This window comes from Ochlerotatus camptorhynchus, unplaced genomic scaffold (genome assembly GCF_037179485.1).
Source record: "Ochlerotatus camptorhynchus isolate MF236.1 unplaced genomic scaffold, CSIRO-AGI_Acam_v1.1 ptg000044l, whole genome shotgun sequence".
NCBI lineage: Eukaryota > Metazoa > Arthropoda > Insecta > Diptera > Culicidae > Ochlerotatus > Ochlerotatus camptorhynchus.
The window spans coordinates 147425-170837 of record NW_027040535.1 but is presented as its reverse complement, the minus strand read 5'-3'; the positions used below and the strand labels follow the sequence as shown (position 1 = coordinate 170837).

General features: G+C 38.6%; 2 protein-coding genes across 2 annotated transcripts; both read right to left on the bottom strand.

The window, feature by feature from the left end:
- Window positions 1-385: 385 nt before the first annotated feature.
- LOC135714417 (aldehyde oxidase 1-like) lies at window positions 386-5252 on the bottom strand. The gene is made up of 8 exons (XM_065237771.1): window positions 5108-5252; window positions 4361-4533; window positions 3767-4298; window positions 3381-3707; window positions 3073-3323; window positions 2545-3006; window positions 1123-2481; window positions 386-1061 (listed from the first exon to the last, which is right to left on the bottom strand). The coding sequence occupies exons 1-8, from the start codon at window positions 5145-5147 to the stop codon at window positions 402-404; spliced, it is 3804 nt and encodes a 1267-aa protein (XP_065093843.1). The 5' UTR covers window positions 5148-5252; the 3' UTR covers window positions 386-401.
- Window positions 5253-20224: 14972 nt separating this feature from the next.
- LOC135714339 (glutamine synthetase 2 cytoplasmic-like) lies at window positions 20225-22461 on the bottom strand. Its single transcript, XM_065237681.1, has 5 exons — window positions 22224-22461; window positions 21914-22095; window positions 20836-21368; window positions 20534-20777; window positions 20225-20462 (listed from the first exon to the last, which is right to left on the bottom strand). Exons 1-5 carry the CDS (start codon window positions 22238-22240, stop codon window positions 20314-20316), a joined length of 1125 nt encoding a protein of 374 aa, XP_065093753.1. The 5' UTR covers window positions 22241-22461; the 3' UTR covers window positions 20225-20313.
- Window positions 22462-23413: the final 952 nt, after the last annotated feature.

Sequence of the window (23413 nt, the reverse complement as noted above, 5' to 3'; positions counted from 1 at the left end):
TTGGAACATTCCTGAAGTTTTCGATTTCTTTTTCAGAAAGTTTCAAAGCTTAAATGTTTGTATTATGTTTTTCACACAGGTAATTTTCACATAGTAGCTTCAATCTAGGGAAAGTGTACCAGTTATGGCACTAGTAGTCCTCTAAAATAGCCTCTACGAAGAAATCAAAAGTGTTGACAGAATTTCTAGCTGGCCCCGGCGAATGCAAACAATCCCCAAGTATGGAAATATTTCACGTTGATATGTTATGAAAAAAGATTATGAGACGTACGAGAAAAGATGCTAGACCAACAAATGATGTACCCCATTTATTTCAATAACTCTAGATAATTGCAATAGTTACAAGCTTCAAAAATATAAAATAAAACTATTTCAATTCCATCACAATATTATGCGTTTAGTTAATTCAGCGTGAATTGCTCCACCGAGTTGCCGGCTAGCTTGTAGATCTGATCCGGTGTCGATGGTGCTCCGAGCGAAACCCACTCACTCGGCATGCCGGCATCTTTGCGGGAAGCCATTAGAGCGTTTCGCAGAGCAAAAATAATCGAAATCGTCATATTCATCGCCGGTTCTCCGGTCGCTTTCGATCGTAACACCCCGGTCGCATTGGAGCTGTTTTGCAGGAATCGGATGCGGAAATCCACGGGAATGTCCTTGGCACCCGGAGGTTTGTAGGTCCAAGTTCGGTTCGTCAGTAGAGCACCGTTTTCTGGATCGAAAACGAGAGCCTCGGTTAGGTAGTAGCCCAGTCCCATGATGAATGACCCTTCAATTTGACCAACGTCGATTCCAGGACTCAAGCTTTCGCCGACATCCTCAACGATATCAACCCGAAGCAGCTGGACATTTCCGGTAAGGATGTCAACCTCCACTTCCGAGCAGCTCAGACCCCAGATAATGTACGGAACCAGGTCCGATGCCTTGTACATGTAGGTTGCGCAGAGATCGACACTTTTGTTGTGGCATTTCATCACAAGAGTTTCCCATGAATCCTCCTTGTTCTCCTCACGAACCGGGTTCATGCGTTCCAGGATAATTTCGCAAGCGCGTTTCGCAGCCTGTAATTTTAATGGATGTTCACAATTTGCAAGAAAATAATCTTGAATAATTAATACTTACGTAAGCCACAGTTTCACTGGTCATACTACCACCAGTGCAAATAGCATTCGGAGAAGTGAGGTTATTCGTAGGTTTGACTATGACTTTCTCCAAAGAAATACCCAGGATGTGGGCTACGACTTGAGCAACCTTGGTATTCATGCCTTGGCCCATTTCTATGCCACCGTGTGAGACGGAGACTGTTCCGTCGTCGTGGTAAACAGAAACGATGGCGCTCAACTGTCCAAAGTAACCCAAGGGATATCTCATCGGAACGATTGCGATTCCACGCTTGCGCCAGCGATTTTCTTCGTTAAACTTATCGATGTGCTTCCTACGGGCATCGTAATCAACATCTGCGCGGAATTGAGGCATCAGCTCAAGCATCTTTATGTCCTCTGGCATGTTGGCCATACGAACCTCCAGTGGGTCCTTACCAGTGGCAAAAGCAATGTGCTCCATTATCGTTTCGATCATAGCAATGCCTTCGGTTGTACCAGGAGCACGACACCACGTATTGCTAGCGCAGTCCGTCCGGGCCCCTTTTGCAACGGTTTTGAAGACGCTCTTGTCGTAGCAATTACTGAAAAACTGTCCGGCATGCCCCATGGATTCGTTGAAAGTTGATCCAAAATCGTGTACGTATTCGTTATACAACTTTACAATTTTTCCATTCTTATCTACATCCACATCGTAGTCGGAAATGACCGGATAGCGCTTGCCAATAGCTTCCATGTTGGCTTCCAAGGTCATGACAAAACGGACTGGTCTCTTGGTGAAATGTGCGGCCAAGGCACAAGCGCATGCGACCATGGTGGCACGAGTTCCTTTGCCTCCATAAGCTCCGCCAAGTCTGCGAACGTACAAATTCAGGCTGTTCTGTGGAATCTTCAACATTCTAGCGATAGCCATCTGAGTTAAGTCAACCCACTGGGTAGACGAGTATACGTCCATGCCGTCCTCGATAGGAATGCAGACGCATGTTTGTGTTTCCATGTAGTAGTGATATTGACCTCCAATTTCGAAATGTCCTTTGACCTTCACATCTCCTCCGGAAGCCTTGTCGAAGTTTTCCCCATGGGTGCCGTAGCTCATTTCCTCGATGCGATCGGTAGCCTTCGCTTGTAGAACATCTTGTGCCGTTGGGTACAGTCTGGCTACTTGCCGTTTTCCATAGGTGACCTTGACGGCTTTGATAGCTCGGTTTGCCAGGGCAAAGGTATCCGCGACGATCATACCAATTGGTTGTCCATGGTATTCGACTTTGTCGGCACAGAATATGGGTTCCACTTCTTTGCCCATCCACTCTTGGAAATACATGAAGTTATTGGCTCCAGGGATGTCCTTTGCGGAGAAAAATGAAACTACGCCAGGGATTTTCTGAAATAGGGAGAACAATAGCCAATTATGCCAAGCTTCCGGAATGCATAAGGTTTAACTTACCAGGGCTTCCGAAGCATCGATATTCTCAATGATAGCTTGAGCTTCCGTGGCCAAGACGTACGCTGCGTACAGTTCATTCGGCAAGGCTGGAAAGTCGTTGGCGTACTTGGCCTCGCCGGAAGTTTGAGCCAAGCCTTCGATCTTGGGAATGTTCTTCGTGAGTGGATAGTTTTCCTTAACGGTGTCGAAGCGCTGTGAGGCAGTGGATACCGGCCGATTGAGGACGGTGCCGCCAGATTTGAATGTAGACTTGAGCGCTACTTTTCCGTCGGAAGCGATGTTCAAGACGAACTTGTAGAACAGGGAGACGGCAAGGTTTTTACGGTATTCCGGAGAGGCGTCCGGTAGAACCCAATCCGGATTGAGTTCAGCCGATAAGGTTTTTAGAGCCGTTTGGATGGTTTCGTTGGTAAAAATGTTCTTTCCAACGAGGTATTTTTCAGTTGCGGTTGCATGGGTAAACTATTGAGTCGTAGAAGACGGTAATGGTTAGGGCAGAAGCTTGGGGTTAGTTTTTGTAGGACTTACACTAGGGTTGATGCCACCGAAACAAACGGACGCAAAGTTTATGGTTGTTCTGCTCTCGTTGAACTTGACGAGGAAAGCTCCGTTGACGTAGGCGTGAGCATTCTGAGCTCTCGGCATAATCTTGAAGGAACGGAATACGTAGGTCTTTGGATCGAGAGGTGGAATGGTGACGTTCAAAACTAGCTTCTTATGCATGTTGAAGTTGACGAATTCTGAAGGAGCTACGGTGCTGGTTTTGCCACCGGATTCCACTTAAATTAAATAGGTTATTTATAATAAAAAAAATATATCGAATAGTTATTACGTACTGATCGTCAAAGTTGCCCCAACAGCCTCCAAAATCAGGTATAAATCAGATGGAAACTCCTTGTGCTGGTTCTTGATGCTTAGATTTCCGGCAATAGTTCCGGTATTGCGCACGGGAACGTTGGCAATCAGGTCGATGTGCTTAACAAGTTCCGTACAGTGCGTAAAGTTAGAATTCTTGCTGGCTGCGTTGGACAGAATACTCATCAGTTCAGTCAACGATACGTTAGCTCCGACGATCAAATTGCTTCCAAGTGAGTGCGAACGAAGTTCCTCGATTGAACTGACGTCGATGAATACCTGTAGTTTGTCGCATCTACGGTAGACTCCTGCGAATGATAGTTAAGATTGATGACAAGAAAATTTAAGTTATTTTCGTTCTACGTACCATGAGCAGTGTTGCCAGCTACCAACATGTAAGGCTTCGTTCCGATCTTTTCAAAAATGGCGAACACATCGCTGATGTTGTATACCTTGTGCCATTCCTTGTCTTCAGCGAAACTCATATGAACGCCCTTCTTTTCGTTAACCTTTCCAGCGGCAGAGCATTTGCCGCCGCAAGCACTTCCGGTTTTGGGACAAATCTTGGTCAAATCTTCAATGTCCATGCAAACCTGTTTCAACCTAGGTTCCGCATCATATGCCAGTGACTTGAAGGCGTCCAGAATTGGTCTATAGCCGGTGCATCGGCAAATGTTGCCTCCGAAGGCATTCTCGACCTCGGCCATCGATACCTGACCTTTTTTCGACTCCAACAGGCTGTACATGTTCATGACCATTCCCGGCGAGCAGTATCCGCATTGCGTACCATTGAAGTGTGCCAAGACCTTCTGAGTTGCATGGTAGCCATCTTGTTTGTCACCGATTCCTTCAACGGTTACGATGTCTAGCCCATGGCAGGAAAATACCGGGAACAAGCACTGAAAGCATGTTGGAACGACTAATTGAATTGGACCGATCATAGGTTACGAGGAAATTTTACCGAATTTACAGCCCACGAAGCCTTTTCCTTGGTCACCGGGTGAATTCCGTTTACATTTACAATACAAGCTCCGCATCCTCCCTCCAAGCACATGAACTTCGTGCCGCTCAGGTGGGCATGGTTGCGGATGAACGTGTTGAGTGATGTATCGATGGGTACGGTCTTGGGATCGGCTGTAATTATTTGCGCATCATTATAGGTAGACAGATCATAGTCGGTTTTTTTTTCACAGATTCCGCAATTACTCATCAAAGCTGTATTTTGTCTAGTCACGTTGTCATGTAGGTATATACAATTGAAATGTATGCTATCCACTTCTACTGTTTTGATTGCAATGGACACGCTACTGTCGGAAATTACTTAATCGTCGTTTTTGCTCAACGATATTTGTTGGAATAAACTTCTGCTGATGTGTTTGTTAGTTCCCAGATAAGATAGCGCATTTTTGTAAAGGAAACAATTTACTTACGGGACGCAAACACACCATGCTTGTTCTGTGTAATTACACTATTTTTCAATGATAAACATTCATCAAATGACGATTTCTCACTAAATGTAATGACGTTTCGTATCATTTGATTTCAACTATATAATGATTCGTGTGAAACCGTCACATTTTTATACGAATTTGAAAATAACATTCACAATTTCTAAACTTACTAAGTCTGACTAATTATAAAAAATGACACTGCACTTTTTCAAAATAGGTAATAATTGATTACGTATTTCGCGTATTTCACAACTCACCTGCAAAGCTCTTTCCATTGATGGTAAAAATGGCTTCCATTATTTGCAAATTTCGGCTAGGTACTATCCTTGATTGGAATAGATTAGATTGATAAAATGCTGGTTCAGAGTCGAAACCGTTAACTACTTGATGTTCTCACTACGACTTATCGCGAGCGAGTGTGCAAATTCTAGCCAGTGCCCGCTAATTTAACCGCCGAAATCACGCGTCTACGCGCGGAGCTCAAGTGTCTCATTTGTATTGTTCAGAGCACGGGTGGTGTAAGTGAAGTTTTGAAGGGGAGAGCAACATTTATAAATGACTTGGATGAAGTTTTTGAATTTTGAGATTTCAACAATTGAATAACTTTCTACATATCTAGACCAACAATTGAAATAGGTGGAACAACCAAACGTAAATAGTGGCTTTAAACGCAAATTTCTAGAGAATCAAAACACACCCACGCAAAACTAACAGTGCCAATAAATAAAGGAAGTTTGCACTATCAGATGCTGGTGTTATATAGCGTGGATGTGGTTTGATTCTCGAGAAATTTGCATTTAAAGCCATTGTTTACGTTTGGTTGTTCCTCATATTTCAATTGTTGGTCTTGGTATATCGTTGTATTAAGGCAGTGAGTTTGATATCATTGCTCAGCAGAAGTGTTGATGGACTTATTTCCCTCATGGAATGAGCGCCTCATTTGATAAAGTGATTTTAGATTGATTCACATACTACACTAGTATCTATGTACCTAGCGGTGCAGGCAGAACAGTGTTTGCGATAGCAAATGTAGACAATTCCTAATGTGCGAACAGTATCTGAATGAGTATCTGATTTTTTGTATTGTCATTCTGTAATCGTAATATTATCGATATCATTTAAAGGGTGAAACGAGCAGAAAGTAGTCAACTCAAATTTAGAGAGATTCTGTTCAGCGTGAATTAAAAAAGTATGAAAGTTAGCATGTATGGATTTCATAAAACTGCACGGTTAAAAAAAACATCATGTTCATGTAAAGTGATTTGCTGTTGAATTTGCACTGCTTGCCAAACATTGCAATTCGATGTGCAAATCCTTTGAAAGAGATCATATCGAAGCACGATGAAATCAACAGCAAATCACTTCATTTTAGATTGTACTGCACATCGTTGTTGATGTGCTGTGCTTTGAACTCGAAATGTCAACCATACTCATTTTAACAAACTGTCACTTTAAGTTTAACTAATTTATCTTTGGATTTCATGTTTGCTGAAAATGGGTTTAACCTGCAAGCCGTGTTAGATGTTATTCAGAATATGGTCAAAGATTATGTATCATATTACTACCCAGATCACATGTTACCAAGTGACATTGAACAAAATTTCAAAGCTTATAGTAGAAGCAAGACGACACATTGAGCAATAAATTTGATAAGTTTAACAATAGATAATAATAGATGTAATAGAAATTCTATTATTCACTATTATTGAATACATAATCAATTTCATAAAACTTAGGAGTAAGAGGGGCACAGTGAGCATCCCATACCTCAGCTTGGTCTTCCGGCCGTTCGGAACAAATTGGTTGGTGGTAGGATCAATATCATAATGATATTGAACCTACTACCAGTTGATTTGTTTCATGCAGCTGGAGATCCAGAGCCAAAGTGCGGAATGCTCACTAAGCCCCTCCTGTTCACTATGCCCCTCCTGCCCCTACGCTCTAGAATGCAAATTATTTCGTCTCTTCTTCCTTCCTAAAAGTCAAAAGGGGATAGGGGGAATTGTTGCTGTTATCACTGTTGCTGCTTGATCTGGTTCCTGGTTGCTGCGGATACTGCTGCTGATGCTGTGCTGTTATTGTTGTTGCTGCTGTTGCTACTGATGTTTCCGTGGTTTATACTTTTCTTCACTTGAACCACTTCATAGTAATCAATGGATTGAGATGTTGAAGATATCAATGAAATGTTATTCGAATGCTTACTCATTACTCTATTTAATTGTTGATTCCTGTGGGTTGGGCTGTATGACGCATTCGTGCTGGATTTCACTTCCTTTGGTTTCTCTTGATGTTGGGTAGTGATTCCAACAATGCTCCTGCAAATAGTTGTATTCCTCGTGTTGTGATGAACTGTGCTCTCAGGTCAAATAATTTAAATGTGTGTCATATTAATATCCAAAGTCTTTGTGCGCGTCAATTAAGTAAGTTTAATGAATTCAAAGAGTGCTTTTATAACAGCAAAATTGATATTATTTGTTTGAGCGAAACTTGGCTTACGGCAGATATACCTGATTCCCTTATAGCAATTGATGGTTACAACATTGTTAGAAATTATCGCAATTACAGCCGTGGTGGAGGCGTATGTGTATATTATAGAAGTTTCTTGAAAAGTAAATTACTCTCTGCTTCTGAGATATTCGTAGGAACTGGTAATATGTCTCGCACTGAATTCATGTTTTTAGAGATAATGCATAATACTGCCAAGTTTCAACTGGGAGTTTGTTATAACCCTCCTAGGACAGACTGCTCTGAAATCCTATTTGATAAATTATCTGATCTATCATTGCAGTATCAAAATGTATTACTATTGGGCGATTTCAACACTAACTTTAAAACAACTGATAGCCGATCTGAAAGATTTAAAAGTTGTCTAGATTTTTATGGCTTTAAGTGCATGAATACAATGAACACTCACTTTTTTCAGGAGGCAGTTCGTTAATTGATTTGTTTTTAACAAATAACCAAGAATTTGTTGAAAATTTGAACCAAGTCTCTGCACCTGGATTTTCGAAACATGATATCTTATTTTCATCTATAAAAATTAGCCGAACTGATGATGAATCAATCCGTACATTCCGTTTTCTTTTTTCCTTTATTTAACGTCGGTCTCTGTTCCGCAATCTAGTGCCAATCACCGACGGACATCGATTGCCATCCATTGACGGCAATCGAATGTGTAGGAAGGCAGCTTCCACACCTGCGTAGGATATCGTAGCCATTCACAACACACATGGGGACCAACGGCTTTACTTCCCTTCCGAAGGAAGACGTGACCAGAGATTTTTATGCCACAGAAAAATCCCACCGACCTCGGCTGGGATTGAACCTAGACCCATTGGGGTGTTAGAAAGCAGTCACGCTTACCACTACACCACCGGCGCCGGCTTCCGTACATTCCGTGACTATCGTAATTTGAACGTGTCGTCTCTTATGGCAGCTTTTGATAGGATCAACTGGAATCTTATTTTCAGTATAACTGATGCTGATTTGGCTGTTAAACGAACATTTACTTAACCTGTTCAATAATTTTGTTCCAGTTCGTGTTTCAAAGCCTTTAAAAAACCCTTGGCTTAGCGATGAAATTGCTCGTACAATTCTAGAGAGAAACATTGCTTATCGAATATGGATTTCTAATAGAACTCCTTCTAATCACCACCAATTTAAGCGTGTTCGGAACAGAGTTACTCATTTAATTAATACAGCAAAAGTTGAGTACATATCTGTTAATCTTACTTCCACGAATTCCAGCAAAGACTTATGGAAAAAACTGAAATATATTAACGTGGGTAAACATCCACAACAAATCGAACAGTTTGATAATAGTCACGATGAAATCAATGAATATTTCAGTTCTAATTTTACTATTGACCATGAATTACCCCCTATTCCATTTCTCCTCTTGTAGGGGAACAGTTTAAAGAGACGTTAATAGACGTATCCCTATTCCATTAGAAAATGAACATGGTTTTCAGTTCTCACCAATTTCTGATAATGACATTATTATAGCCGTAAATTCGATAAAATCTAACGCAGTTGGGTTAGATGAAATTCCATTAAAATTTATAAAGATGTTATTTCCCAATATTTGTTCAATTTTATGTCATATATTTAACCTGATTATATCCTCTTTCAAATTCCCACAAGCTTTGAAATCGTCCAAAGTAATTCTGATCAAAAAGAAAGAAAGAAATGTTAATTTGTCTAATTTAAGGCCGATAAGTATTTTATGTGCCTTATCGAAGGTATTTGAAAGAATATTAAAAAACCAAATCCAAAGCCATATTGAAAGATACAATGCACCAGTTTCAATCTGGTTTTCGCCGTGGGCACAGTACAACTTCTGCCTTTCTGAAAGTGCACGATGATTTTCATTCGGTCATTGATAAGAAAGGTGTAGTTTTTTTTATTACTTATCGATTTCTCAAAAGCATTCGATAGAGTGTCACACACAAAGCTTTCAAAAAAGTTATCTTCTCAATTCTCGTTTGCTCGTTCAGCTGTTAGTTTGATTCATTCATACCGTCCAAAGCGAACGCAAGCTCTTTTTGTGAATGGGACGTACTCCAAACAGATTCCTATTATATCTGGCGTACCTACCTCAAGGTTCAATTTAGGGTCCTCTGTTGTTTTCTTGTTTCATCAATGATCTACCATCCGTTTTAAAGCACTGTAAGATTCATATGTTCGCTGATGATGGACAACTTTACTTAGCCTTGGAAGGCGTACCTATGTCAGTTATGTCTGAATTTATAAATTCTGATTTGTACCATATTTATCAATGGTCGAACCCTATTTTTTTGCCAGTGAATGCTTCCAAAACTAAAGTTATGTACCAGGGTGACGTGTAGGGACCAGAAATTGATGTCTGGCGCCATTTTGAATTCCAAGATGGCGGCTTCCGGTTACAAAAAAACTTGGAAATTCTGTCAAATACCCCACAATATGGGTATTTTTGGAATCGGAGTGACGTGTACGGACCGGAAATCGACGTCTGACGCCATTTCGAAATCCAAGATGGCGGCTTCCGGTTACAGGAAAACATCGAAAATCTGTCAAATATCCCACAATATGGGTATTTTTGGAATCGGAGTGTCGTGTAGGGACTGGAAATCAATGTGTGACGCCATTTCGAAATCCAAGATGGCGGCTTCCGGTTACATAAAAACAGAAATATAATGTTAAATATGGGTATCTTAAGAATCGGTGTGACGTGTAAGGACCGGAAATCGATGTCCGACGCCAATTTTGAAATCCAAAATGGCGGCTTCTGGTTACAGGAAAACAAAAAAATACCGTTAAATACACAACAATATGGATATTTTTGGAATCGGGGTGACCTGTGAGAACCGGGAATCCATGTCTGACGCCATTTCGAAATCCAAGATGGTGACATCCGGTTACAGAAACACTGGAAATTACTGTCAAATACTCCACAATATGTGTTTTTTTTTTAATCGGGGTGACTTATTAGGACTGAAAACTCATGTCTGACGCCATTTTATAATTCAATATGGCGACTTCCGGTTACATAAAAACATAAAAATTATGTTATATAACCTACAATATGGGTATCTTAAGAATCGGGGTGATGTGGTAGTATTTGCCAATTTTTCTGCAACCGGAAGCCACCATCTTGGATTTCGAAATGGCGTCAGACATAAATTTCCGGTTCTTACACGTCACTTCAATTCCAAAAATACCCATATTGTTAGGTATATGTCAGAATTTCCAAGCTTTTCTGGTATCGAAAGCCGCCATCTTGGATTTCAAAATGGTGTCAGACATCGATTTCCGGTCCCTAAACGTCACTCTGATTCCAAAAACACCCATATTGTGGGGTATTTGGCAGGATTTCCAAGTTTTTAGGTAACCGGATGTCGCCATCTTGGATTTAAAAATGGCGTCAGACATTGAGTTCTGGTCACACGTTACTCCGATTCCAACAATACCCATATTGTGGGGTATTTGGCAGAATTTCCAAGTTTTTATGTAACCGGAAGTCGCCATCTTGGATTTAAAAATGGTATCAGACATTGATTTCCGATCTCTACACGTCAATGCGATTCCAAAAATACCCATATTGTGGGGTATTAAGCAGAATTTCCATGTTTTTATGTAACCGGAAGTTGCCATCTTGGATTTCTAAATGGTGTCAGACACCGATTTCCGGTCCCCATACGTCACTCCGATTCCAAAAATACCCATATTGTGGGGTATTTGACAGAATTTCCATGTTTCCCAAAATCACAAAAAAAAACTCGTTATTTGGAATTTACTTCGTAAAAAGAAAACTCGTTATTTGGGATTTACTTCGTAAAAAAAAACCTCGTTATTTGGGATTTACTTCGTAAACAGAGGGACGTGAATTGAATACTGCGTAAAAAAAGACTTCGTAAACGGAGGTTTCAGTGTATATTGAAAAGGCGCCCAATCTAGGATTTATCATCCAAAATAACCTTGAATGGGACAGTCACCAGCCAGTGCAGTAATATTTTTGCTGGCTTACAACTTTTAAGGCTTTCATCCAGCATGCTATCTACTCCTGCAAAACTGCAACTATTTAAGTCATTGCTCCTCCCTCATTTCATGTATGGTGATGTATTTCTATTAAATGCATCTGTGCGAGCAATTGATAGACTTAGAATTGCGTTAAATTGTTGTGTTCGATATGTTTACAATTTATCAAGATTTTCTCGAGTTTCACATCTGCAGCATACACTAATAGGCTGTCCTTTCTATGAATTTATAAAATTGCGATCATGCTTAACATTGTTTAATATCATAAATTTCCGTTCCCCTTCATATTTGTTTCAAAAACTTACTTTCCAGAGTAATCGTAATAGAAACTTTGTGATACCGCGATACAATTCTTCACATTACGCCAATACTTTGTTTGTCAGGGTTTTGGGATCAATTGCCTAACGAAATCAAGAATATCAATAGTGTGGGTGAATTTCAGCGGGTGTGTGTTGGATGGTTTAACAGGAGGAATCAACAAAATTAATAGGACTTTGAATCAGGTTAAGAATTGCAAGTAGTATAAGCAAACTGATGAATTCGATGAACTATAACTAAGTGTAGCACCTAAAAAGAAGAATTCCTTACGCTACAATGATTTGTTTCAATAAATAAATAAGTAAATAAATAAATGAAGAATAATCGCTTCTCTCATTTGACTTTATTTGTTGTTGACTTGCCACCTTCGCGAATAATGTTTGGCACGAGCGTTTTTGACATTTGCTTCCAAAAGCAAAACTAATCAAATTCAATGGATGCCAATTCAAATGATAATCATTTTGATTTAAAGGTGTTATACAGCAAATATTTTTCAACGACAAATCACTTTATCTCTAAACGCAAATCACTTGAAAATCAATGATAAATCGCTTCGATTCGTAGTGCTGCATGACAGACTAAGTCAAGTGCAAGAGCATTTGGATTAGATATGACAACTTTTTTTACCGTGTGCCTTTCGTGCGCTTTTTTAAACTCTTTTTGGTTCCAAATTAAAACAATTTGCATTCATGCTATAACCTCAGTAAACTTACCAACCTACTTGTTATGATAAATTTAAGCGTGTTGGTTTACATTGTTTTCATTTTAGCAGTTCAGTATGTTTTATACATATGAGTAATTTTCTGTCAAATGAGCAAACGACTTTGCTCTAGCCCCTTCAATTGATGAAACTTTCAACATGTCTTCAATATGACTCAAGACTAAATTTTTGAAAATGGATTTATGTGTTTTCAAATATTAATTTTTCAAAACATTCTAACTTTAAAACCGTTTATTGTATTGTAAAATTGTATCTGAGAAAAAGTTATAATTGATTAGAATTTAAAGAAAAAAAAAATTACACTTAAAAAGAAATTGTTAAGTTTTTGAAAAAAAAAATTAAAATATAAAATGTGAGTTTCTCTTTCCAAGCATGAGTAGTTCGTTGAAGTTTTAATGTTCTTATTATTTTTTGCACAGTAAACGCATCTTGTCATGAAATTAAAACAAATCAGAATTTTAGAAAATAGTAAATTTTTTCTTCTTTCAAACATCAGCAGTTCTTTGGAGTTTTGTTGTTCGGCGTTCGGCCAAACGGCATTCGGCCAAACAGAATTCGGTAAAACGGCATTCGGCCAAACGGCATTCGAACAAGCGACCCATTCGGAACCCAATTCGGAGAACCCAATGGCATTCGGTCAAACGGCTTTTGACCAAAAGGCATTCGGCCAAATTACAAGGAACAATTTTTTTAACTCTTTATTTGTTCCAAACTCAAAATAAATTACATTTCATTTTAACCTAGGTGCTCCAGTTACTATAGTTACTACAGTAACTTACCAGCCTTAATTGTCATGGTATATATCTAAGTGTTTTTACATTGTTCCTACCTTGGCAATTCAGTATTTTAAACAGGTTTTTTAAACCTGCCTGTCAGTATAACAAACTCAAACGAAATCCTAAAACTAAAAACTAAAACTAAATCTTTTTCCTGGTAGTGCAACAACTAGACCATATTGGCACAGCGTAAAGTATGGCCGATCTAAAAATTTGTTTAAATATTAGAAGTTTATTCGTCAGGCAAAGTTTTGATTTCCTGTTTATAAGAGGATACAAGCATTATATATATTTGTTACATTTGGCTTTAATGCCCCCAATGAGATCTTTAAAGGTTAATTTTTGGTCAAGTACTAATCCAAGATATTTCACTTGGTTTGACCAGAAAATTTGAACTCCGTTCATAGTGACTATGTGACTACTACTAGGTTTCAAAAAGGAAGCTCTAGGCTTATATGGAAATATTATAAGTTGAGTTTTGGAAGCTTTGGGAGAAATCTTACATTTTTGTAAATAAGAAGAGAAAATATCTTAACTTTTCTGCAGTCTGCTGCAAATAACACGAAGACTTCTTCCTTTAGCGGAAATGCCTGTGTCATAAGCGAACAAATATTTGTGGCAACTCTGAGGCAAATCAGGGAGCTCCGAACTGAAAATGTTATGCAAGGCCCAATAATGCTACCCTGAAGAACTTCTGCTCTAACAGGTAGTCGATTAGATTTGGAATTTTGATAATTTACCTGCAGAGTTCTGTCAGTTAAATAATTTTGAACTAATTTCATAATATAGAGTGGAAAATTATTCTTTTCAATTTAGCAATCAAACCTTCATGCCAAACACTGTCGAATGCTTTTTCTATGTCTAGAAGAGCAAATCCAGTTGAGCAGCCTTCAGATTTGTTTGAACGAATTAAATTGGTAACCCGTAAGAGTTGATTAGTAGTTGAATGCCCATGGTGAAATCCAAACTACTCATCTGCAAAAATTGAGTTCGTATTGATTTCAAAAAGTTTACTTATTGACGAAAGCAAACTTATTGGACGGTAGCTAGAAGCTTCAGCTGGATTTTTATCCGGCTTCAAAATTGGAACAACTTTTGCATTTTTCCATTTATCAGGAAAGTATGCCAAATGGATACATCTGTTAAATAATTTTACCAAGAAAGACAAGGTACTCTCGGGAAGATTTTTTGATGAGGATATAGAAAATTCCATCATCAGAGCTTTCATATTATGAAACTGTTTTAGTTATAGACCTTACTTCGTCCAAATCAGTCCCCCAGGAATCATCAAAAATATTTTCTCGTGAGAAAATATTCAGATAATCCCGAGCTACCTGATTCTCAATAGGACTAGTAAAACCCAAACTGAAATTATGGGAACTCTCGAATTGCTTAGCAAGTTTCTGAGCTTTTTCCAAATTTGTGATCAAAATTTTACCACCTTGTTTAAGCGCTGGAATAGGCTTTTGAGGTGTTTTTTTTTCAAAATTTTTGTGGGTTTCCAAAAGGATTTAGAAGTCGGGTCTAATTTAGATACGTTATATTCAAAAGTTTTGTTCCTCAGGGCAGAGAATCGCTTTTTAATTTGTTCTTGCAAATCCCGCCAGATAATTTTCATGGCAGGATCGCGTGTTCTTTGATATTGTCTCCTACGGACATTTTTCAGACGGATCAAGAGCTGAAGATCACTGTCTTTTACAATTGAATCGAATTTAACTTCTCATTTTCGTACTTAGGCAGCTCTTTCTTCGGCTATAGAAGTAGCCAGAGATTCAAGACCATAATCAACATCTTTGGTTTTTTTTTCCTCTGTTCGGGACATAAAACCACTGCGACCAGTAATTTGATCTATTGTAGTATATCCCGTGTCCTTAGTTTAGTGCATGTCGTATTACTCCATCACTATTGAGAAATGATGAAGTATTCGGTTTTGATACAGTTGTCATTCTTGCCTTTATCGCAAGGAATCGATTCTAATTGAAAGGTCCCGCTATTTATACCCTTCGGAGTGTTGAAACACCCTCCAAAGGCACGCCCCTTTGTCAGTCAAAATTGGATTCCTTAGCAAAAAAAACAAGACATGACACCGATAATGACCATGCATCAGAACCCTAGTCTTAACCACTTCAAACTAGGAAACAACGAATAGAAGATTAGGAATCACATAGGTGAAGACTAACTAACTCATTTTTTCCTTGTTTCAAGATCATCCTCGGTCCACGCAACCCGAGGACTTATCACTATCAACAAGGCATAAAAAGTAACAAGGACTAAGATGTGTTCCTTTGATTACTGTAAAATCCTGTTCCCCTAGTTTGAAGTAGTCAGGACTAGGAATCGGTGGTAGATCTTACATCCCGTAACGTACCACGAAAAGGTGATCTACCCACGTTACGGGGCACATCTTTGGTTTAGTTGAAGATGCTAATTTCAAATAACAGACTAGAGTGGTAATTTTTATTTATTTGTATTTATTTGTATTCATTTTTATTTATTTGCCGTCAATCAGTGTAGACCATTTTACAAAAGTTCTGTAGCCTTACATGCTATTTTAATTCATACGTTTTATTTGAAATTGTCAATGAATGTAAATTACTTCAGTGTTCACTCGGCTGTCGACAAAAGCAGGCTACTCTCGATGTGTGCTACGCGATCGTCTGTTTTCTCGGCAGCAACCATTGTGTGGTCCTCCTCATTGTTCTTCATCAGCAGTTCTTTCGGTCGATGCGTCGTCGACTTTGGAAAGCAACCGTTTCGTGATTAGTGTGTGAGTGCTGACCACGTTTTGCGTCCATTGCTGCAATGGACGCGCTCTGACCCTCGTTGGCGTACAACAATTTGCCATACAATGAAACCATTGGAAGCGGCTCCAGTTCTGATGGAGGAGGCTTTTTGGATAGCGGAAGATAAAGTGTTTATTGTGTTGTACCTTTTGACTATAGTTTTAAGATGTATTGTATAGTGACCAAGAATCCTCGGCTCTGTAAAGTTAATTCGGTTGAGCCTTATCAAATAAATTAATAAACAAACAAAAAAGTAAATTACTTATACAAATATCTAAGAAATAAAAATTGTTTTAAACTTAACGAGATGAAATACTAGCAGTTAGTGTTTTCCTTACTGTATCTTTAGACATCGTTAGATCTATACGCTCACAATAATTATTATAAACTCTCATCATTCTATTGATTGGTCCATTTTTACCATAATTCGTTCTGTGAGGTGACAGTTAAAATACATTTCGAGTTCTTAACATGTGTGATGGTACGTACAAATTTAAGCTTGCTAATATTTTTTCTGAATTTACGCGTTGTGAGATAATCTCATTAACAAAGGAAATCATGGAAATTTCTCTTCGTTTCTTAAGTGTTTCAATGTTTATCAACATGCACCGGGCTCATAAGAGAGAAGGGGAAAAGAGGTCCAGCCGAGCAAATAACAAAAACTGTTTTTGAACTGATTCTATACGGTTTATATAAGTTTCATGGTATGGAGCCCAAACCACACTGCAATATTCGAGAATTGATCTCACGTAAGCTATATAAAGTGTTTTGATGGTATATGGGTCTTTAAAATAATAACTTAATATTTTTATGAATCCCAACATATTATTTGCTTTGTGAATTGTGGTATTCACATGATCTACAAATGTCAACTTCGAGTCAAGAATTACTCCTAAGTCCCTAATTTTATCGCACCTTACAACCAGCTGGTTTCCTAGAGTACATGTAAAATCTAGAGTAGTGTGTTTTCTGGAATAAGATATAATATTGCATCTTTTAACATTAATGTCCAGCAGACTTTTAACGCACCAATTGTAGAAAACATCAATTTCATTTTGAAAATGTAGCAAATCAGAATTGTTAAAGATTTCCATGTATAGTTTCATATCGTCAGCATATATGAGCACATTTAAACGATTTAACACAAACTTAACGTCATCCACAAATAAAATAAATTATAAAGGACCTAAATGAGATCCCTGTGGAACTCCCGAGGTAACATTAACTGGCGAAGATATTTTTCCTTTAAAGCGGACCATCTGTGTTCTTTCTGTCAAGTATGATCCAATCCATTTTAAAAGTGTACTTGTGATACCTAAACGTTTTAATTTAAAAAGAAGTAAGGGAATGTCTACTCTGTCAAAGGCCTTACTAAAGTCAGTGTATAAGGTTTCAACGGTATTACCTCTATCCATTGCTTCAATAGAAAAGTTTACAAATTCCAACAGATTAGTAGACGTTGACCGACCTTTAAAAAACCATGTTGATTATTTGAAATGCGATGCTTAACCTGGTTAAATATTTTCTGGTTAACAATTGCTTCAAACATTTTAGGAATGCATGACATAATTGCAATACCTCTATAGTTTTTAATATCTGACCGTTTGCCAGATTTAAATATTGGAACTTATGTTATTCAGTATGCTGTGAAATTCAGGAACATTTGCATTTTTAAAATCATAAACTAATTCAAAATCAACAACGCTTGGGCGTGACCGATGCGAGTCTGTGAACACTGAGTATTCAATAGGAATTGAGCTGGTTACGAACATGGTTAATTTGATGAAGTCCTAAGTGGCTGCTTTTATCAAAGATGAATTGCAAAGTATCGTTTTCACCTACAATCTCTCTTTACCAAACTCCCCCTTTGGAGAGGGATGGTGAGGGATGAATATTATTACAGCATTTAATATTTCCAAAATTCCGAAAATCATTTTTTTATAGCAAGTGAGTGGAAGCAAGCCTGTTGAAGATCTTTGGAAACTTATCTAGATTGTGAGATTAACAGAATGTTTCTAGTGGAAAATGGAGAGAGCTAAAAAAGTAAGAAAACATTAAGTTTTGAAAAATTTCGAAAAATCTTGACATCCGACAAAAGTTTTGAAAAATCAGGTTAAAATTTATTTTTTTCTGGTTTTTCAGATACTGGATTTCGAATGTCATGAGAAAAGAAAATAATAAAGCATTTATGCCGAACCATTTTTTAATAAACCCTAAACTTGAATGATTGTGTCCCTGTTTGTAAATAGATAATAATTGAATTTATTTTTCCAAAAGCATTGGGATTTTTATTTTAAAAGAGTAAGTTTTAGTTTAACCCATTCGATACTTATTTTTCATTTACACGTACTTTATACCGGAAAGAGATTTTTCAATGTTTTAATTTAATCAAAAAATACACATGTTTTTTACTATGCTAAGCCATTAAAACTATCCAACAGCTAAATTCCGGGCATAAATTTCTTCGAAAAGAAAGAAATTTATGCAGAACAATTAGGTATATGTAGTAATTTCTCTCTCTTCGCTGAGATTTATGACCGGTGTCTAGCTGCTGGAGTGCTAATTCTTGACAGTATTGCTATGAGAATGTTCAAACATATCCATAAAATCTATATTCAAGATTCCATCAGATTCAATTAGCTGGAAAACTTTGGAATACTTCCTGAACAACTTACAGTCTTGAAAGAATATTTGAATTTTTAAACATTTGGAGATCCTCAGAAATTGATCTACCTGAAGTCTTGTAAAAATATCCAGAGAACTTTTCTAATATCTTCGTCTATATGGAGATTTTTTTTAAAATATTTCCTGCTGTCTAGGAAGGAAGTCTTAAAGAATATCTGTGACTTATACAACGTTTCCTGAACATCTACAAAACTCTCTTAAGTTTTACAAAATTTCCTCAACTTCTACGAAGTTCCCGGAATTTACTCCATACTTTTTTTCCATTTCTCTTAATTCTACGAAGATCTTTGAACATCTTTGCACTGCTGGAAAAAAAAGAAAGTTCATTGAAATTTAACGTAGTTCCCAAAACCTCCAAGGGAGCTGTTTTGAAGGAAGATCTCAGACAAACTGCAACGAAGTTCCCTAAACTGAGGCGAGGATCTTTGAATTTTTTAGAAGTTTATTGAACTATTTTTAGATCTTCAACAAAATTCCCTGTCCTTTTTCAAAATTTCTTAAAATTATATGACGTTTTACACAGCTCCTCAAAATGCTGCGAAATTTGCAAAACTTCTACAAAGTTTGCTGCATTTCTACGTTTTTCGTTGATTTTCTGCAAAGTTCCACGAATGAAATTTCTCCATGAGGCTTAAAAAATGTGCCCTGAACTTGACGCCTATTTTGCGCCACGAGTGAGGCGATGTGACTCGTTGTCACAAGTGAGGTGACAGTAGTCACTGTGAGTGACGTGACTCTCCATTTGATTTACACGGAGAGTAAATTTTGTCACCTCACTAGTGACAGCGAGTCACCTCACTTCACTCGCGACGCAGAACAAGGGGAATTATATAGAGGTTCCCGATCAATAATGAGCTTCCCTGAAATAAAATATGGTTGCCTTAGTTTCTACGAAGCTCCTCAAACTTCAATAAATTTTCCACTTCTACGCAGTTTTCGGAACTTTTCCAAGCTCCTTGTTCTATGAAGATCTATGAAGTTCCCAGAATTTTTACGATGTTCTCTGAACTTCTTAAAAGTCCTTGAAGTTTTACGAAGTTCCCAGAAATTAAAGGAGAATTCCTGGGCTTATGGCCTGAAGACGTTGATCGTTGATAAATAGTAACATCGAACTTTACAAGCTTGACAAAATACCGGTGAGTCAAAAAATCTAGATAATTCTAGAGAGGGCCACACCCCCATTAGCTACACCAATGATGATAGGAATGGCAACTAACATTCAATGTAATAGTTTTTTGGCTTTCGTGCACCCAACATAAGATCATTACTACCTCGGACTCCACTTTCTTGAGCTAGATTATCTTTCTCACAAACCTTTTTCGATTTCATTCTTCCACTTTATTCTGCCAGAATGTATCGTGAAATTCTAAATTATGGGGTCGAAAAAATGTAACTGTCAGACAAGTGGAAACGGGATCTAAATAGAGGATAAGAAAACTCGACGATGAGATATGTATATGTAAACATCAGGGATTGTGCTCATGTAAAGGAGTGCTGGTATAATAATATTTTAATCATATATTCTCGTAATGCTAAAGTACAAAAAATCACATTTTAAAACTAATAAAAAATAATAATAAACCTTTAATTTAATAACACTTGACAATTTTCTTTACGTTAGCCTTATGAATACATTTACCAATGTTAACGTCAAAATAGTTCCATTATTCGTCCAAGCAAATTGTTCTGAGAATGGCTTCGACAACGCTGTACGGATCACAGTTGGAACTTGGTCGTCGGTCTTCGAAGTAGCCTCTGCCTTCGTCGGCTACGCCACGTGGGATACGAATCGAAGCTCCACGGTTGGCCACTCCTGTTGACCGGGGAGAAAAAGTCGTTCAAAACTCTATATAAAGAAAACAACATTCAACAATTGTAGCATACCGGCATTAAAGTCGTGGATCGAGCTGGTTTCGTGCTTTCCCGTCAGGCGACGCTCGTTGTCCTTGCCCTCGCGTGGATCATAAGCCCGGATATGGCGCTCATGGCATTTGGACAGCTTGACAATGGCCCTTTCGATTTCGACAATTCCACCATTCTCGCGCATGGCCTTAGTTGACACGTTGGTATGCGCACCGGCACCGTTCCAGTCACCAACCATCGGTTTCGGATCAAGCGTGGCGATGATCTACGGTTGATTGCAAAGTTAATCAAAAAAATTGAGAAGCTGAGCTATTGAGACTTACGCCAAACTCCTCAGCGATCCGGTGAAGCAGGAAGCGTGACACCCACAGCTCGTCACCCATCGAGATGCCCTCGCATGGTCCTACTTGGTATTCCCACTGGGCCGGCATGACCTCGGCATTGGTGCCACTAATCTTGATACCGGCATACAGACATGCCCGGTAGTGAGCATCAACGATAGCGCGAGCATACACCTTGTTCGCACCTACTCCGCAGTAGTACGGTCCTTGTGGTCCCGGGAAGCCATTTTTGGGCCATCCCAGGGGCCGCTCGTCAATGTCAAGCAGTGTGTACTCCTGTTCGATTCCGAACCAGGGCTGCTCGGTGGCCACTTGATCGCAAACCTTACGACACGTATGACGTTTGTTGGACTCGGTCGGCGTCCCATCGTACCGGTAGGTTTCGCACATAACCAGAATGTTGTTACCTCGTCGACACGGGTCCTTGAAGGTCGCTACCGGATGTAGGTAGACATCCGAGTTGTGTCCCTCGGCTTGGTAGCACGAGCTTCCATCGTAGTTCCAGATGGGTAGGTCTGAAAGAGACGGACGATTGATTATATAGTAGACTGCAGAACAATTGAACCGATCACTTGTTGCTCGCATAGCTAAGGTGCACCGGGGCAAGTTGGAACGTGTGGGGATAGTGGATCTATACTCATTGTGATTAATTTTAAGTGGCATTGTGCATTAGCGCCAATTAGATATAACCACAGTGATTATTAATTTTCGCAAAGAGATACGCCTTCCATTTCAACTTTCCTCGGTGTACCTTATATTATCCTGCTACTTGCCTTTGATCAAGACGGTGGCATTAGTTTTGTTTGCCAGATCGTTATTTAGGTAAGGTAAGATGGGGTAAGATGCACCCCGGGGACAATATGGCGTTTTGCAAATTTTGAATACATTTTCAATATATTTTCATTCAATACGCAGCATTGCTAGTTCTGACATTGAACTAGCAATGTTTCTTAAAAGATCCTCGAAGAAGAGGTCAAAAACGTATTTTAAACGCCAAAAAGTCATTTTGGCCCGGGCGTGAAACTTACCCCATTTTACCCTGCATTAAATGTTGACTCACCGCTGGGTTTTTCGGGAATGAATTCGAGCGTTCGGTCCTTGCAGCGGAGATTTTCGCCGGTGCCGTCAATCCAGATGTAGGTAGCCTGGATTTTGCCCTCCGGGATCGGCAGGCTCATATACTTGTCCAATAGGGTCTTATTGATCTGGGCATTGGGGGATTCCTCAAGGGTTGTTGGCATGCTGCAGGAGAATTGAGGTATGAATATGGTGCCTAGACTGATTAATACTGTACGTTTGAGTAGGGAAAGGGAAAACAATTTATCTCAATTGTCAACAGCAATCATACCATTTAGATCACTTATACTCACTTGAATGGATGCACCATTTTGACTGTCCACAGTAATCACACAAATGCACTTATTAGGTATTTATCTTTGCTTCAAGCTGTTTTTCCCTGAACACTAATGTGAACTGAATATGATCTATCCAGGAACCGTACGCTTTTATTGTAGGTGACAAAATAAAATGGTGCGAACTTATACCCACTGTGGCGTCTATCCTATCAACGTCTGGAGGGCAACGGTAGGTCATTTAATATTCTTTGAGTTCATTGACTTATCGAATATTGAGATGTGGATAGTTGACTGAAAAACATATTCCGTAACGTGGGCAGATCTCTTCTAAATAGTGCGTTACAGTGTTGAAAGATTTAGAACCCGTTGTTCTAAATCAGTGGTTCCTAACTACTACGTACCCCTTAGCATTGTAACCAGGGGTGCTTCCATTCATTTTCCTTTAATGTTTTTTTTTTTAATTATGAAATCATTATATGTTATAATGGTATTTGACCAGTTTCAGGCCAAAAAGGCCAAAAAAATAGTTTAAGACCCTACCTTCTCCGATTTGCATAATTATGTGCTACACAGTTCGAAAAAGTAGTGTAAATTTCTGTTCGGTATGATGCACATAAATGGAGCGTTACATATTATATATCATGTAAAGTTCTGAGACATTTCATGCAATGTAGCAAATATTGTATACAAAAGCCCATTGTTGTAAACAACATTGTTTACAAGTTGCTTGGTTGCGTGAAATGAAATACAAGTTTACGTTAATGAATGTTTACATCACTATTAAAATTCAGAATTTATATCTGTGTAGGGCAATTATTCACATTTTTGCAAAAAATCGGCCATTTTGCACCTTGATTTTTTTTCCAAATGGCGTCTTTGACATTTTCAATAAATTGTAGTACTAAAACGTCACTTCTGATCGAAATGACGTCTCAAACAAAGTTTTTATGAAAAGTAAAATAATTCTGGGACGAAAAATAAAGTATTTTTTCAGTACACGGCGAATGAGAACGACTCAAATTTGAGTTTAGTTCACTCATAATCGCCAAAAGTGCAGGAACTCAGCGATGAGTAAATTTTCCTCATGTTTTCCCAGGTTTTTCCAGGGAAAAAATCCCGAATTTGAGAAAAATAAAGATTGGATTCACTCAGTCTATTGGTACTACTCCGAGACTGAATAAAATTTTCGTCAATTTCCTCATTTT

What these genes read in the sequence shown, in the direction of transcription:
- LOC135714339 (XM_065237681.1), bottom strand. An exon ending in GGATCGCTGAGGAGTTTGGC is followed by an intron (nt 20,778 to 20,835) that starts GTAAGTCTCAAT and finishes AATCAACCGTAG; the next exon opens with ATCATCGCCACGCTTGATCC. An exon ending in GATCCACGACTTTAATGCCG is followed by an intron (nt 20,463 to 20,533) that starts GTATGCTACAAT and finishes CCCGGTCAACAG; the next exon opens with GAGTGGCCAACCGTGGAGCT.
- LOC135714417 (XM_065237771.1), bottom strand. Translation starts at nt 5,147, where the DNA reads ATGGAAGCCATTTTTACCATCAATGGAAAGAGCTTTGCAG. An exon ending in TGGGGCAACTTTGACGATCA is followed by an intron (nt 3,324 to 3,380) that starts GTACGTAATAAC and finishes ATTTAATTTAAG; the next exon opens with TGGAATCCGGTGGCAAAACC. An exon ending in TCGATGCTTCGGAAGCCCTG is followed by an intron (nt 2,482 to 2,544) that starts GTAAGTTAAACC and finishes TCCCTATTTCAG; the next exon opens with AAAATCCCTGGCGTAGTTTC.